This window comes from Sturnus vulgaris, chromosome Z (genome assembly GCF_052056855.1).
Source record: "Sturnus vulgaris isolate bStuVul1 chromosome Z, bStuVul1.hap1, whole genome shotgun sequence".
Classification (NCBI taxonomy): Eukaryota; Metazoa; Chordata; class Aves; order Passeriformes; family Sturnidae; genus Sturnus; species Sturnus vulgaris.
The window spans coordinates 53,071,499-53,088,372 of NC_142283.1; the positions used below are offsets into that span (position 1 = coordinate 53,071,499).

The 16,874-nt window shown below is 34.8% G+C and overlaps 1 protein-coding gene across 5 annotated transcripts in view; it reads right to left on the reverse strand.

The window, feature by feature from the left end:
- The window catches only part of UHRF2 (ubiquitin like with PHD and ring finger domains 2), a 78,643-nt gene that overhangs the window by 48,274 nt on the left and 13,495 nt on the right, over nucleotides 1-16,874 (reverse strand). For all 5 annotated transcript variants that reach the window (XM_014876149.2, XM_014876075.2, XM_088155875.1 and 2 more), the window contains exons 2-3: nucleotides 15,076-15,318; nucleotides 9,620-9,882 (exon numbers count right to left, since the gene is read on the reverse strand). In XM_014876149.2, coding sequence (XP_014731635.2) covers nucleotides 9,620-9,882; nucleotides 15,076-15,318 — 506 coding nt within the window. The remainder of the gene's footprint in view (nucleotides 1-9,619; nucleotides 9,883-15,075; nucleotides 15,319-16,874) is intronic.

A 16,874-nucleotide genomic window follows, 5' to 3' on the forward strand; every position in this document is an offset into this window, starting at 1 on the left:
CAACTTACTACAGGATGAAATACTAAAACTACTGTCTTTAAGATCATGAGACTGATAGACTATAGCCTGAAATCAGGATGTCAACTACTGAACAGTTGAATGAAAGCCCGCCAATGAAACTGGACAAGTTTAAACAAGTCATGCCTTCTATTATGCCTTAAATCTAACACACCACTTTGCTGGGGGGCTGGGGGATGAGGGAAATTTAGTGATAGATTTTTTAAAGAAGCATGAACTGCAACAGTTTAAGAGTGGGTGTACTTTCAGATAAACTAATGGCTAGGTAAAAGATCATATCTCTAAGTACTTACAAAAGTTAAATACAAAGCCTGTTTTTAGACCACATTTTTAGATTCTAATTATAAAATTCTGCACAACAGAACTTACATCATACAAAGACAGGTGCTTGGGATCAAGTCACTATCAAAACAATAGTTTCATATGATGTAACTTCTCCACATTTCCTAAGTTTTTTTTCCCATGTTGTTTCCAAACTCAGTGCATGCTGAAAAGCTAACATTTGAGATTTTGTCTTCATGTCATGCAACTTTCACCTAAAAGAACAACCATATCATCCTACTATACTAATTATTAATATTTTAACTGCAATATCCACAAAAACATGATTGATTCACCTACAGGTAACAAGACAAAGCAAAAGACAACTACAGAGATCGTGCCTATTGCATTGAGTGCCTAAATAACATCAAGTTACTGTACAACAGGCTACTGAAATCTTAAGACAGCTATGTCTGACCTACTAATCAGTTCCAAAAGTTTTACAGTAAACCTTTCCTAAAGTTTGTAGAAGACAGCAAGTAGAACATAGTAAATAAAGACTCAGTTTACTTGAACTCTGAATCCAAAATAGTGCTTAAACATCAGGAAACTAGAGAAGATAGATCAAAAATCGACACCATTTATGTATACAGTGAAATAATCAAAATGGAATCCCACATATGGGATCATAAAAATAACCAGTAAACATTTTAGAAGATCCCATGTCACTATTTTAAAAAAAAAAAGTGAATTACAAGATTTGACATTCATAGAAACTTAACTTTATCCTGAAAAATCTATTCTCTTCTGAAAGTACAATGTCGTCAGCATCTGTTTTTCCTGGGTGAGCTTCAGACATACGTTTTTCCCTAAATTCAGATTAATATTATCTTTCTCACTTCTATGCAATTCAGAACAGATCCTTTCTATTGTACTGATGAGGAATTTCAAAGATTGCCATCGTTAACAATGTCTCCACCATTGTTCTTGGAAGTAGCACATGAAAAAACCCAAGCAAAAATATTGCCTATCAGCCTGACTAGAACAATATCACTTACCAAAAGCCAGCCTCAAAACACCCTTTTTAAGCAGAAACTGTTTTCCAAAGGAAGAAAATGAAGTCTGACTCTACCGAGTGCACTTTTCCTCTAATCAGCTGGTCAAAAATGCAAGCTTACAAACTTTAGGGAAAAAAAGAGATTTCTTTTGCCACATTTTTCTTTTCTTTAGCGAAAGATTACAGATATTCAATGTTTTTACTGCTATGCCTTCACACAGAGAAATATTTTCATGGTTCTGGTGAATGCTAGCAGATATTTAACCCTGCACATTAGTCCATAACTGATACCTCAGGCAGAACAGCAGAAGCAGTATTTGCCATAGTTTTTGAGTTAAACTAAAAAATTGCAGAGTTAAACTCTGTATGTTAAGCTCAGTACCACTATTCATTATTATGCTATTAAGTAAAGAGTATTTTCACTGTAAACTTGTGCCCTCAGATGTCTAATGCCATAATTTAGTTAAAGATGGAAAAAAAATATGCTCACATTAGAAAATTCTACTACCTCACATTAATTTTCCTAAAGTTTAACATGCCATTTGTAAAATTCACACATTAATTTAAAATCTAACCTCTTAAATATGCATGAATAATATTTAAGCATAGAATCACAAGATATGAGTATGTGGACTTATGTAGATAAACCAAAATATAAAGAGAATAAATATGGTATTTTAACCTCAGGAATTAAGTGAAAATTAATTCTTGTCCATTCTGGGAAGTTTTAATAAAGGACTATTGTGAGACATGAACATATGCTCCAAGTGTTTTCTCATTTATTGAGTTACTACTAAAATACTAAGATCACACTCAAAAGAAAAAAAAAAAAAACAAAAACATTTTCACAGCAATGTTTTAATTAGACTAGTATAAATTTGGTACAGTTGAAATGAAGATTATATGGTACAATTAAACTTTTACATTTAAAAAAGCTGTGGACAGTTTCTTGGTTTCCCATGGTTTTAGGACATTTGGCAACTAATACTGAAAAAAGGAGCTATACCAGTAAGCATAATCATAAGAGGTTAATGAATATTGCCCATAGGATATCTCTATATTCCTCTAATTTAATTCTTCCCTGTAGTATTTCTAACACCAGCATAGAAAAGATCTCTTGGGATTTCCTATCTGTGTAAACGGTCTCCATAGCGAAGAATTATTCATGAAGTAAACATTCCAGTATTTCTTGGCTATAGTCAGATGGCTGGCTGTGGTTCCTAAAACACTCAAATGCTAGGACACATAGCAGTTCCTTGTCAGAATAAACCCAAGCCTGCTCAATTTACTGAGACCTTTCAACATGTCCCCTAACACTTTTCCCAGCTGTTAACAGAACAACTAGAACTGGAAAGATAAAATTCTGGGAACAAAAAGTAAAGACCTCCCCATCCACTCTCCATACTAGTATGTAACTAGTAACGTGAGGCATGTTAGTGCAGATGCACAATTTTTAAAATTATTTCCCAATAGTAATAAAATGAAAGTATAATTTATTTTCTCAATCAAAAAATTCAGAAAAGATTCTTTCCAACCCCAGAATGAAGGAATAGAAGGGCAAAAACAAACAAAAAAAGAAACAGAAAGCAACGAACTCTTGGACGAGGTAAATCTGACTAAGAATGGGATGAAAACCAGATTCCTACCACCCCACTCCCTTATAACCTGAGGAAATAATCAGCCCAGTTTTGCTGTAGTATTTGAGAAAGCCAACACAGTATTTCAAAAAGTACATTGGAAGACCATGTAAGCCACAATTATGAACGGGAAAAAAAAATCACTGGGATAGCAAAGCTGTGCACTTCCAAAAAAACAGTAGGTCTGATAATTCATTATTACAAGAAAAACAAGTAATATATTTCAAAAGACAGACTGGAAGGCATACTGAGTGTTACTAAAGATAAAAATCAGTCACATGGAACGTAAACAAGATTTTGAGAACCTTACTTAACAATGAATAATTACAGAATTAAGCAGCTTAAACACTGAGAAACTGTATTAATAGCCTGAAGAGAACCATCTTACTTTCCTAATTACTTTAATTCTGAGTTTCAAGGAAAAGTAACTTCTAGTCTTACTCAACTGCGATGTGTGGACAACATGGATACCCTGAAGGCAGACAATGTGGAAATAAGAGTATCAGAACAGAAGTTCAGAAGTGTAAGAAATATGCAGAACACTCAAATTTTTAATACAATTCTGCTGTATTACAAATTTAAGTAACGTCAATATAGTGGAAACCAGGTTTACTTCACTAGACAGCAGACAAGTCACGCACTTTTTGAAAAAACTTTCCTCAGGAGTGCAAAAACACTTACAGCTAATTCAAAACAAATTAATAAGTAGTAAAATTCAATCTTATTCTCACTGACCACACTATTTTTTCAGCTAAGAATCAGTTTTAAACAAAAAAAAAAGTTTAACTGGTATTATTTTAGTTGTCTCAAACACCTACTAGGACAACAAAACTTCGCTCCCTTAGCTCAAATCTTTTCTAGAGAGACATAAGAAACACCTAGATTGTCTCCTTAAACTATGTCCTTTTCAGTTTGCACAAGGTGTCTACATCGTTAGAAATCAAATTCTGACAGTTAACGCCTGTTGTCAAAATCCTGACCATAATACACACAAACACTGACAATATGCAGTCAGAAACCCATTGCAAATGAGACAAAGAATCTTACAAGTAATAGACTTATTAGAATGAAGAGCAGCTGTGTACAGCTGCTCCCATAAAATACTTTCAAGTCTGAATGATTCTGCTGGCATAGTTTCTAGTGAGGATATATGGAAAAAATACGTATGACATAGCAGGTCCTTTACTACTTTAGCATAGCCTAGTTATGTATATGAGGTAAAAATTGTAAATGAATAAACAAAACAATCACCAATATTAGGAACTGGAAAAAAAAATTATATAGCTAAGAGAGGTGTTCCAAGTAGTCACTCAGACTAATTATAAACAAGGTTTGTGACTGACATGAGGTAAGAAAAAACATGTGTTACCCTTAGGAACAGATTGTCCTAATATTCTACTTAGCAGAAAATACAGCTTTTATTCCTCTTCCTGTTCTGAAATTCTAAACTCTCCAACATAAACAAAAGGAAGTAAGTGGTATAATAAAATTACAGTCTATAGTCCCATAATTTTGTCATGTTTCTAGCCATTAAATTCATGTCCTTCAAAAGGAATCCCTCTCCTCAGTTCAGTGTCTGAAACTAGAATCTGGAATCTGACAGCATGCACACTCCTAATTTACACTCTCTCCTGTGTTTGATGCATACAAAGAAAAGTCAAATAACTCAGTTAAACATTTACAAAGGTTAATTGAGAAACACACAGCATGCAAAGGAATGTATTTTGGCATTTCTTCACAGAAGACAAAACAGAACTGTTTGCATCATGTATGATCACTAATGCTGCACAAAGCAGCTACCTCTCAAAGAAGCAGGGAATCTTTCCCATATCCAGCCCCACTGGGCAAATTTGACTGATGAATGACAAAGCCCACTAACACTCACCTAGTAAATACTAGTTTTTAGATATATTAGGAAACGAGCACTTCACTATACAGTCACATAACCACAAAATTCAATGCAACTTCACTATCAGATGTACACAGCTAGAAAGCAAAGTGTAAGAAAGAAGTAGGGGCTACCTCATTTGAGAGCAGCCCATAATGTCTTTTGGTCTCCAAAAATCAATTTATCAGTACTGTGATCTATTTGAATTCTCAGATACAATCTATTCAATCCCAGCCTACTACCTGTATTTGAAAATTTCATATTAAAAACTTTCAGAAAATAGACCCATTAAGCTAGTCTAATCTTCAAACCATTCCTTGAGAAAGTAACAGTAAGTTTAATATTATTATCCTCTTGACAATCTCTTCAACTGTGGATTACACATTCAAGCAGAAAGTGGTTTTTTTGACCAGGCAGTACTTAGAACTTTTCTCCTCATCACCTCAGAATAGTCTGTACTCTAAGACTGTGTCTTGCACATTGCTTCAACCGCCACACAGGATAACTATAATTTTTTAACCTCTGTGGCAACACAGTGAAATCCTAATTTTCTTAATGTTTGTGTGCGTACACCTTTAAAATCTGAAAGCATCACTCCACAGTTCACATCAAGCATGAAGTAAACAGAAGCAATTAGTTCCCTAGAAGAAATAACCACAGAGTACTTTACAGCATATGACACAGATATTACTTCATGGTTTAAAATAAAAATCTCTGATTGTTATAAAACCTGAGGGGAATATCATCAGCTAAAACCAATGGCCTTGAAAAAAGTTACCTACACTTGAGTCATACTTAATCTGTACTTGCATATAAGTTGTCATACTGAAATTTCTCATGCTGCACAAACATCCAGCCTCCCTGGGGCTTCTGCTGAGAGCCTTCTTAAAAGGAAAGACTTTATTACAAATGACTGAAACAAGAAAAGAAAGGAAAAGACATTACTTGATTGTAATCCAATTACTTGGGGTAAATCCCTAAGTCATCCTGTTGCTTTGGGGAGCTAATGATCAAGAAGCTAATACCTGCAGAATGAGAACTTTCTCCCTGAGAAGAAATATGCTATAGCCAGTCCTACACCAGTAACAAATATGAAATACAATAAGGTAAGAGGAAAGGGCAAATGCTGATATGACATGTCCTTATGGTGCCACTCAGCTAATGAAATGTCCTGTTTCTGATTTGGAAGTGGTTCTTAAAGCAAAATGTGGTGATCACCTACAGTTATCTCAGTTAACTTTAGAATCTCAGCATGTGCTGGATTCCTCACAACTCCTTTTAAATCAGGATTTGGCTTTCTTAGGTTCAAGAAAGGTTCATTTCTTCTGTATTTTAAGTCAGTTGCTGGGAGCAGAAGAAAGAAATATATTATAGTATTGTATGAAACCTGATTGCACATCCTTGACTTCAAAGAGTTTAATGGCTCCTCATAATACCCACAAATGCAAATGTGAAATGGAAATACTGGGAATAAAGTCTAAGGGGCGGAAGATACACTGACAGAAACAGGAGTACACTTTGAAACTGCTGCCACCAAGGAAAAACCTGCTTTCAGAAATTGAAAGCAGATGGACTGTCATGCAGAAGTTACATAGCCACAAACGGATGCCAAGAAATTTGATACTGCCTGAAGGCCAGCATTGGTAAAACTGTTATTTTGGTCTCTTCTTCACAGGTGAAATTAGGGCTCTCAAAAAAGTAAAAGTCTTTTAAACCTTTGCACTTATCAAGACTCGTTTAATTGAAAATGAGATCTCTTCCTCTCAATGGCCCTAGGTTTTCTCTCTATAACTATTGCAGCAATTTAGTTAAATACTAGACACATAGCTGGGGTGGGGCATGGTGGTAGAAGAGGTGGGAGAAAGCCACTACAGAAACGACTCATCAGTGCTGTTATCTACAAAATCACAGACGAATATGTAGTACCTCCTATCTGTGGCTGTCACAGCTGGTAAGACAGCTCTGTTTAGTCAAAAGGTAGTTACCCCTTTGAGATTACTATAATTAATTCTTGCCCAGAAAGGGTAATTTCCCTTAACTGTACTCTTTGAAGAAGAACTGTCACATTCACACATACTACACTATTTAAACAGGAAACAGAAAGAGGAACAAATGAACAAATGAGCCCCTCAGAGGAAGAACACTTTCATGAAATCTAAAACTGCCTATCAAAGCATTTAGGTTTTATAAAGGACTTGTGATATGTAAATCTAGCAGCACCGCTGCTAAAGCCGGCTTTCTCAAGAAAAGAACAAGTCCTGCTTCATCCTTTAAGGAAAACTGCTATAGGAGAACATACTAATCTAGGGTGTAGAGTAGACCAATTCCATGCATTACCAGCGACCTATCCCACAACTGTAACCTTTGGGTGATTTTTTTTTCAAACTGGAAGGATATAACAGACAGAAAAGCATCAGTTGCGATTTGAGAAGTTGCACACCTGTGCCCACCTCTGACATATAGTCCTTTCAACATATTAAAGTAATTTCGATGGCTTTACTGGTACCAGGCTTATGTCTTCCATTTGTAAGTAATTTTTACTCTGTTTCAGATAATGGAGAGTTGTTTTGTGTCATGTAAGAATACTTGTTGTAGGAAAGATGGAGCTGAAACTATGTCACCCATGAGAGCCATCATTTATCAGACATAAAAGGGAGAAGAGTTTCTTCAAAACAATACCGCAAGGATAGAAAATGCCAAGTACATCTGGCAGCAAAATGCTTAATCCAAAGCTTAAAAACAAAACACCCACGCACAAATAAGTGTGCAGGGCATAGTACTCACAGAAAGATATGAAGATATGAAGCTTGAAGAACAGGAGTGAAGACGTAAATTAATCTATTTCTCTACCAGAGAACTGTGTGTCAAAGCACACCATGATCTTCTTACTTACTCACATCAAGAAAAGAGGTGGCAGAGTACAAGCATTGTCTACAGACATCAGAGGTAAACACTAATGTGTGACAACAAAGTGGTAGAAGCACAAATGTAGTTACAATAGGAACGTGCATGTTGGATAATACTAAAAGAAAAAAGTGAAACCCCAAAAGAATTGTATCAGGAACATCCACCAAAACCTTTATCACTCATAAATGTACAAGTTGCATTTTCCAGTAACTTTTCTTTCCAAAAGCTTTACCTTCTAATATCTTAGACTGATCAGCTTAACTGTAATAATCATGCCACAATATGCTTTTGTACCTTACTCTATTTTGTTGGCTAAGTGTACAGAGCTGCTATACATAACCACTTTTTAGGAGTAAAGACTGTCTTCACCTGCTGAAAGGCAAGTACACATAAACAGAGGTCAATCTTTTAGTTGAGTAAAACTACACCAAAGAAAAATGAGAACTGCTGTGAAACTTTTCCTACTTCTGTACTTCCAACCCATAAAAAATAAGAGCATCTACAAAAAAACCCCATAATTTCACTGCAACAGTTACAAACACTTTCTCAGAAAATTTTGCCTATTGCTAACTTACATACATCCACAGTAATGTAAAATTAGATAACATTAAAGAGAGGTCTTTGAAATCATACCACGAAAGACATTAATTTTAAGGAAAAATAGTTTCGTTTTCATCATGATAGCTGACTATGTTATTTTCAAATATCTTTTGCAATGTTTACGGAAGTATTTACATTTCTACTTCCACTATTTTAATTCTCTAAGATCTTAAGTAAAAAGCTTAAAGTCGCAGATATGGAATCCAAACTTAGCATAGAGTCAAAAAAGTGCATTATGTTGTATCTATTACTAGTACTGTGAACAAAAAGTGCTCTCTGTAATCAGATACAGAGTTACATACTAAAATATGCGAAGTAGAAATAGCTACCGTAAAAAAGTGTTTTGGAAATCTACCTTTAGTTAGTATTTAATATACTATGCATCCTTCTACCTCAATCTTACATTCCACAAACTACAGCATTTTTACTAATCTCAGTATCAAAAATTAAAAATACTCAACTCATTTAAAATTTTATTTGTTTAGAAGGTTAGCTTACGGCTTTAACATATTATTACCAAAAAAATTTCACAACAATTTCTCAAGCAAAAGAAGTGGTACAAAGCCTGGTCATAAATACAAAATCCTTTCAAACTCAAGGTTTTCCACCTACACTTTGCAGGCTCTAGAATTTGTTATGACTAGAGATGGGACTATAAAACCCCAAACTAACTTGAAAAAACCTCACCCTTAATGCCCTCTCTCCAGCTCAGGATCAGTTTTGAGTCTTCAGTCATGAAGTTCTCAATAACAAATCTCTACTATAAATACAGATCTGAAAATTTGCGCACAATTACTCTATTTGGAATACAATAAATCCAAATTAAGTAACAACAATTTGCTTCAATGAGAGCTCTCCTTCAGCTCCATTTAGAAGAAATCCATATACAGAAGAAAGAAATCTTTAAAAAAATTTTAAGAAAACCCTTGCTTGAAAAACCAAACAGTAAAAATTTGGATATATGTTTTCTTTTTCTTATGTAGAATGGATGTATATTCTTATGTAGAAAGGATATTCTTATAAGGAGAAGATACATATACTTCACAAATATTTAGACATGAAAAACATCATTATTGCCAATGGATTTGCTATATCCAACTGAAAGGTGTTATAAATTTTTTAGGTTTTTTTTTTCTTGGTTGCAATATTGAACTTGCTCTCTTTGATTCCAAACTTCTTCAAGAAATTCTTGGTTTATACAAACCAAATAATAACATGTGATGTCCTCAAAATAGTATCAGGAGCACTTACTCATCATATTTGATATGATAAATAGCTTCTTCATCAGTGTCCATACAGTCTGAATAAGATGTGGAAGGTGTACTGTCCAAATTATTTGCATTTTCTCTAGAATGATCTTGATTTAAGTTTCCATTAGTCCTTTTGTAAGTGTTACCACTCTTCCCTTGAGTTTTACCATTCTTATGTCCCTTTGTTGCTCGAGTAACATTTTCTATATGAGCTTCAAACCAGGCTCCAATGTTGATATCACGGGCATCCACCAATTCATTTATCTAAAAGGAAAATTCAATAATGAATTTATGCTTATTTTATAAAACAACAATTTAGAAAAAAATAAATCAGCCAACTTACTGGACAACTGCTTAACTCTGTTATCAGTAAAACAATTAACTATAATAACTATTTCAATTTCAAGTAACTTGCAATTTCAAGTAATATGCAGTCATAAATACTTTTATTTGCATTTTCAATATTTATTACTCTTCCTTCATTAAAATCTAAGATAAATATAATTTATATGCAATTTTAAAAAGCAACACTAACTTTTTTCTCCTTCAAATCTGGAAATTAGCTTGATCTCTTTCATTATCCTTTCCTCTTGTTTCACCAACTGTTCTTTATGGCTATAAAAAGCACACACAGTATTAAAATACTAGCTCAAAACCAAAGGGTTTACAGATCTTCCTGAGTCTCCAACCTGGAATAATTTTCTACCTTTCTGTCCTGCAAGATTTTTTTAATCATTAAAGACTCAAGAACAAATAGGAAAGAAATCTAACAAGGTTGCCATCACAGTCAGCCAAAAGGTTATGACTGTTAAGAAATGAAACTCATCTCCAGAATTTCTCCCTTCTGTACTCACAGTATTACTGGTATTAAGCAACTAAACCATTTTACTATTCTAAATCATGTTGTATTTTCTCAGGTCTTCAGATAATAAACACATGTTCTTTAATAATACAGCGAATACTGAAAGAAAAGATTTAAAAACCACTTCAACAGTACACCAACTATAAAAAAATTATTACAACACAACTGTTGCAGATAAAAAGTCTTTAATTACCAATATGAGACACATGCAGATATGCATATACATAAATTCATATATGGTGTAAGCTACAGTCTTGGTCACGTACTAACATTGTGCCAGACAGACACTTACTCTCACACACTCCAAAGGCTAATGTCTAAGATATGAATAACTTACTGTATTTTCACAGGAGCAAAACTCAGTACGTTTTAGTATTTAGAGTGGAGCAATCCTTCAGTATCTGAAGGCATAACTGGCAGCAGTTTGAGCTAACAAGTTTAACCCATTAAAGGAATACTTCCTGTTTTACTCTTGCCATTCCTCTTCTTCAGATAACTTCCCAAACTTAATGTTTTTGTTCTTCTGCGTATGTAAAATACCAGTGTGTATTTTTATTTTTACTTTCTTAGAATCTACAATATTCAAAGTACAGCTTATTACCAGGATGAGTTTCAGCCACATGATAAACAAATCAGAGAAGGACAGCCTTATTTTTAATCTATCAATCTATTTAAAATATAAACAGTGAATTCTGGCACTTCTAGAAGAAACCTTCATGAAGGTTTCCTGTGCAATCTTACATGTTTGAACTAGTTGCAGCTCAAAGTGGTGCTTTACTTCCTCTTCTCCAAAATACAGCTGAATGAGATACACGCTTTAAGGATTCCCCATCTGCAGCTACTTCTTGCAACCAGTTACAGAAGTGCCAAAGAAGCCATGTTAGCCAAGTCAAAATCCATCATATCCACATCCAGAACAACAAAAATTTTAAAAATAATAATAAAACAATACATCAATACAAACTCCCTTAATCATTCTTTTAGAATAAATGCTTTTGTAATTTGGTGTCAATAATTACACAACATACTTCCCATACTTGCAAAGATAAGAGTAAATAATTACCACATAATTCTGAGGAGCATAATACAACTATTTTGTGTTAGTGGTGCTTGGTTTAAGATCTGTTTTATTGGTAGCTATTTGTGAACAGTATTAAACAAGCACTGATTTTAATGACAAATTCCATTTGTGTGATTTTCATTCCAAGCTAGTGTGCTTGGCTAAAATGCTTTTACTGCAGTCAGTGTTTTTTGAATGAAAAACTGACCATGTGAGAATCAGAAAATGAAACACACACGCTTCTGAATTAGCTTTGTTTTTTCTAACATTCCTGTATGCCCAAACCACTGTTACTGTAACTGCTCTCTTACAACTCATCCTGTTATTCCTCTTTTTGGCTATTGCTTAGCCAAGGTAGTATTGTTCACTCATGCCAAGTCCATCTTGGGATGGCCTCCCAGTTCTTATACCAGACACCACTAAATTCTTAGCAAGGAACAAGAGTTGCACATAAATCCATCCACTACTAGTCCTTTAGAGCCCCTGGAACTGTATCAGATGTCAAGTATAACTGCAATAAAAACAAGCTAAAACATTCTGATTACATAATATACAATGACAATATACAATTTACATAATATACAATTTAAACAGAGAGGAACTCTGTTTAAATCACTGTTTCAACCATCGAACAATAATTAAATTCTTATAATTAACTTTTATTTACAATATCAACTCTACCATTATTTTTTTATAGTTTTTTAATTGCAGGTTTCATACCAACTAACCATACTGGCACAGAGGTTCAGACTCTCCACAGCATAAAGTAAGTTACAGTAAGTTGCTGAGTATGGCTCTGGATGAAGATCCAACGAGGCACAAAACTTTGCTCAGACAGAGTAAGTTATAACAAAACATTTCTTCCAGTAAGTAAACTATTCCTTATTGTTTGACAATGAAATGCAAAATCACTGAATATATACACTTACTTAGCCACCTAATGTTCCTTAGTTTATTAGGCCCTAGGCCATTTTTACCAACTTCTATTAAATAAGTTTATAACCTCTGAACTACAATACCAGATAAAAAAAAATTTTTCAAAGTTTTCAAATATTGTAATTAGAAATCCTCTGTATACATTCATATTGTTATCTATAAATAGGAAACAGTGAAATTACTATACCCTTAATTTTTCCTCTAGGTATATTGAAAACACGCTGTTGACTGAAAAAAGTAATCACTTCACAAGTAATGAAGGTCTCTGGAATGAGACATCACAAAAATTTCAGTTCACTTGACGAAATAGGTTTCCTTGAGTATGCTTGCCAATATCACCATTCTCTGTTCTATTTTCTGATTTAACCCTGAACAAAACAGTTAAGATATTTGACATACTGAAATTTAACATTCTTGAAAAATAAACATTTTAGTACTCTTTTCCTCAGATCAGTCTATTTCCTGTGTTGTCCCATCTCCCTATCATTTCTCATATTACTTTTTATATTCATTGATCAATTGTAAAGCTTCAGAACTGAAGTTCTTCCCACGGTAATAAATGAACATAAAAGAAAAAGGAAGCACACGAGCTTTTTTTTCCATATTCAAACTACTGGTTTTGTGACTCCCTGATTCCTCAGATTAAACAGAACTCTAACTGAAATCATCTTGTAGACACACGGCAACCTCTGTTGTATTAAGGCTACAGAAATTTGGCGGAGAATGAACCCCCAGTGTTCCAGCTGGTTTTCAGAGATCAGAGGTCTGGGTGCCACTGGTCTTGATTCCTGATTAATTTAGCACTAAGTCTGGCTATGTTCAGTAATACCCACAATCCAGATTCACCAATAGTGCATTTTATTGAAGCGACAGGAGGTGGGTTCAGGATTGCCAGTGAGCAATGCACAAACCACAGAGTGTGAATATGTGTCATGACAGAAAGTAATAGTAACAGAGATTTGTTAGCACTATAAATACCTATATTCATATGTTAATAAATAATCATATAAACTAATAAACAACCATATATATTAATACATATTCAGCTATAATAATAATAAATATTCTTAAAGGTTAATAAATATTCATGTATGTGTGAATAAATATACCTGGGCCTGCTCTAATGCAACTGGGAGGTACAAAGCCCACCTAAATGTGCCCCTTCAGGGGAGGAAGAGAGACAATGTACATCAATCTATCCCAAGCAAGCAGAGGTGTTTCCCTCACTCTTTTTTTATCCCAAAAATACTCCTTCTATATTGTAATTTTTGGTCCTACCCAAAAGGAACAATTTCATGTTACAGGTGGAGTTGTGATGACTGTGGTGTTACACAGACATGTTCTCTTTTCATCTGCATTCCTAGGTATGTGAAAATTACCATGCAAAAAAAGGACTTAATGAAGAAGATCTAAGTAACTTCTGGTCAGAATTTACAGTTGATACAAAAGGCAAAATAAGCACTTTGGTCCATCTGCTGAGATGGCAGTAAATGCTCTCTAGTCTTTGTGCACATCCGTATCTCCATGAAGGAAAGAGACTTTTAGCAAGGCTTGTTATACATGATGAAGGGGGACTGATGCTAAGGCTGGTGCAGGTGCTCCTCTGTACCCCACTGAAACAACCCAGGGCTATGTGGCCTCTGCTTCACTCCTTACATCACTCCATCCATCCTTAGACCTTCCTTGAGCCAGGTGCAAGATAAGCCAGCTAGAGGCCCAGCTCATGGTTTTCTCAGTCAGATTTGTGAATTCTTAAAGGACTTAAGGCAACACCCTAGCAAGTCTTCTAATTTACAGCAACCTCAACCTCCTTTTCCTCCTCTGTAATTGTGGACATTTTCCAGCCAAATAATTACTGCTATGGCTATGTCTTATCTAAGAGAAACACCCAAAGAGGAGGTGAAATACTATAATTCCCTACAGATAGATATACACAGATATATTCATATACATACATTCTTCACACATTCATATATAAACATTCAATAAGCTAGCAATCTGGAAACTGCCCCATTTCTGTTTAAATTAAACTTCTGGTACTCTGATGTAATCCTTCATGACAACACTGAAAAATTCAACAAGGTACAAAAGTAAATGAATAATAGGTCTGCAATTCTTAAAAAACCTGCATTAAAAAAGGTATCACTATGCAACATATAACTTTAAGAAATTGTGTATTTCCACAATTTATCTAGTTCTAAAGCAGCACTGAAACATTAGTACTAAAACAATTATTTGGCAAGCTGGAAGAAAAAAGAAGGGCAAAAGCTACACTTTAAGACATTTTCTTTATTAGCTTCCTTTTTCCACAAGAAAGTATTTGTTTCACAGCTACTCTAACTTTTTTCAAGAATGTGTTTTGAAGAACACAGTGTGTAAGAGCTTGAGAACTCTCCTGAAAAGCGAGTTTGGTCCACGGGACATGCTCATGTCTCCAAGGGTCAGTTTAAATTATGTGAATTTCATTTAAGCCAAACTGGGGAATTAAATCATAAAATTAAGCAATGAGGATACACTCTTTGATACAATAAAAAAATACCTTTCTAAAAATAAAATTAAATCCGAAAGAGTGAGGCAAGCTTTCAGAGTTTGTACATACCTTGTACAATCCAATGCCAGGATCAATGAGAAACGAACGAGACGATGTAGATGGCTGACTGGGTGATCCACTATTTGTTTTTTTGACTTTATTCTTGCAGTTGGAAACAGTACAGGGATTGACTTCTCCATCCTGATCTGTCACAGATGTACTGGTAGGAGCTTCAGAATCAGAACGTATCAAAAGCTGAACTATATCATTTAGTCCGACATTGTAGTCAAATAAAGTGTGTCCATCTTCTAGCTGTCAAAAAGAAATGTGTACTTGTAAAACTCTACCTTAAGGCATCTAAGTAGTTTTTAAATCTTTTTATAGACAATAATTGCACAGACCAGAAGAGGCAAGCCATACTTTACTGATAAATAAAAACCTATGTCTTGAGTATATGAAAACACAAAGTCTTCAAGATAACTGCTGCCATTAATTTCATTCAGTGAAAATCACTGTAAGGCTTGAAACTAGAAACAGACATCTCTACAAACTGATGTCATCTCTACAATTAAGCTAAGAAACACCAAAAAATGACAAGCTGTGCACTAGGAAAGACATGAAACAGTACTGCTGCTTTGCTCAGTTAAATACCCTTAATGACCTAGAGCATCTTTGAAGCAGAGATTTGATTCACCTGAAAGTACAATGCATTGCTTTGAAATACCAACATTAGTATTATTTGCACTTTACTTCACACCGCAGTGGAGAAAAACATGCATGACTAAAATACTCGTGTCTTTCCAAACTATTCTAGCAACAAAAAAATTATCTACCCCTTTTTTCGAAAATAGGTGTTATTTTCAACACCAATTGATGTTTCATAAATCTTTTCAAACAGAACAGCTTTCCTAAGCTTATGGGCAGTATCCGTACAAGAAAAAGTGGGCAAGAAGGAACAGAAAAGAAAGAAAAAGGAGCACCTCTCCAGTTTCTCATTAATAGTTTTCTCTAACATTCAAATGATCTCAGGATAGGCGAAACTGGAATCCGTATTTCTTCCTCCATCCCCTCTGCTTTTTCAAGGCAAGGGATAGTTACAAACATAAGCTGACAGTCAAACAATGAATCTGCTCTTCTTCCATGAACTTAGAATCTTGCAAAAAAAAAATTAATTCTCTGTACTGCTAATAACTGATGTAACTGATAACTGTACCCACACCTGGGACCTGTAAACAGGAGCATTCATAGTTGGAGTCAAAGCAATTGAAGCTGAGACAGCTGTCTGATCAACAGCTATAAGAAAGTATCTTACTCAGCTGCCCTTTTTCAAACCAGTTCAACACACAGCACACAAAACCATACTAAAGATTTTCATGCTGTAACTATTAAAAGAAATGCAAGTCTTAAAGCAGAAATCTCCAGTAACTGCGATTGTCCAGGTGACTACCAACACCACCTCGTATGCCCGGGCCTTTAGGCTTAGTGCTTCATACTGAGAAGCAAGCTGTGTAAGTAACCTTTTCTGTCCCACCATGGCAAAAGTTCCTATACTTACGACAACTCTTTCACAAAGGGCATAGAAGTGTTCTTGCAGCCCTATTACAACCCAGACTTGGGGGCTTTTCACACCACAAGCATTTTCATTGTTAACAAGCTAAAGCAGTAGTCTTATATTCAAAGTACAAATAAACCCAAAACAAAGACAAATATAATGATACTGCAAAAACACACTGGAGGGGATATCCACATTGCTACTGCTTCTGATCACTACTCCAGGCCACATTTAAGACTAAGCTCTCCCAAGTGATTTTTCTTGGACTGCAAAATGGTTAAAAAGTTCAGCAGCACATCTGCAAAACAGACCAATT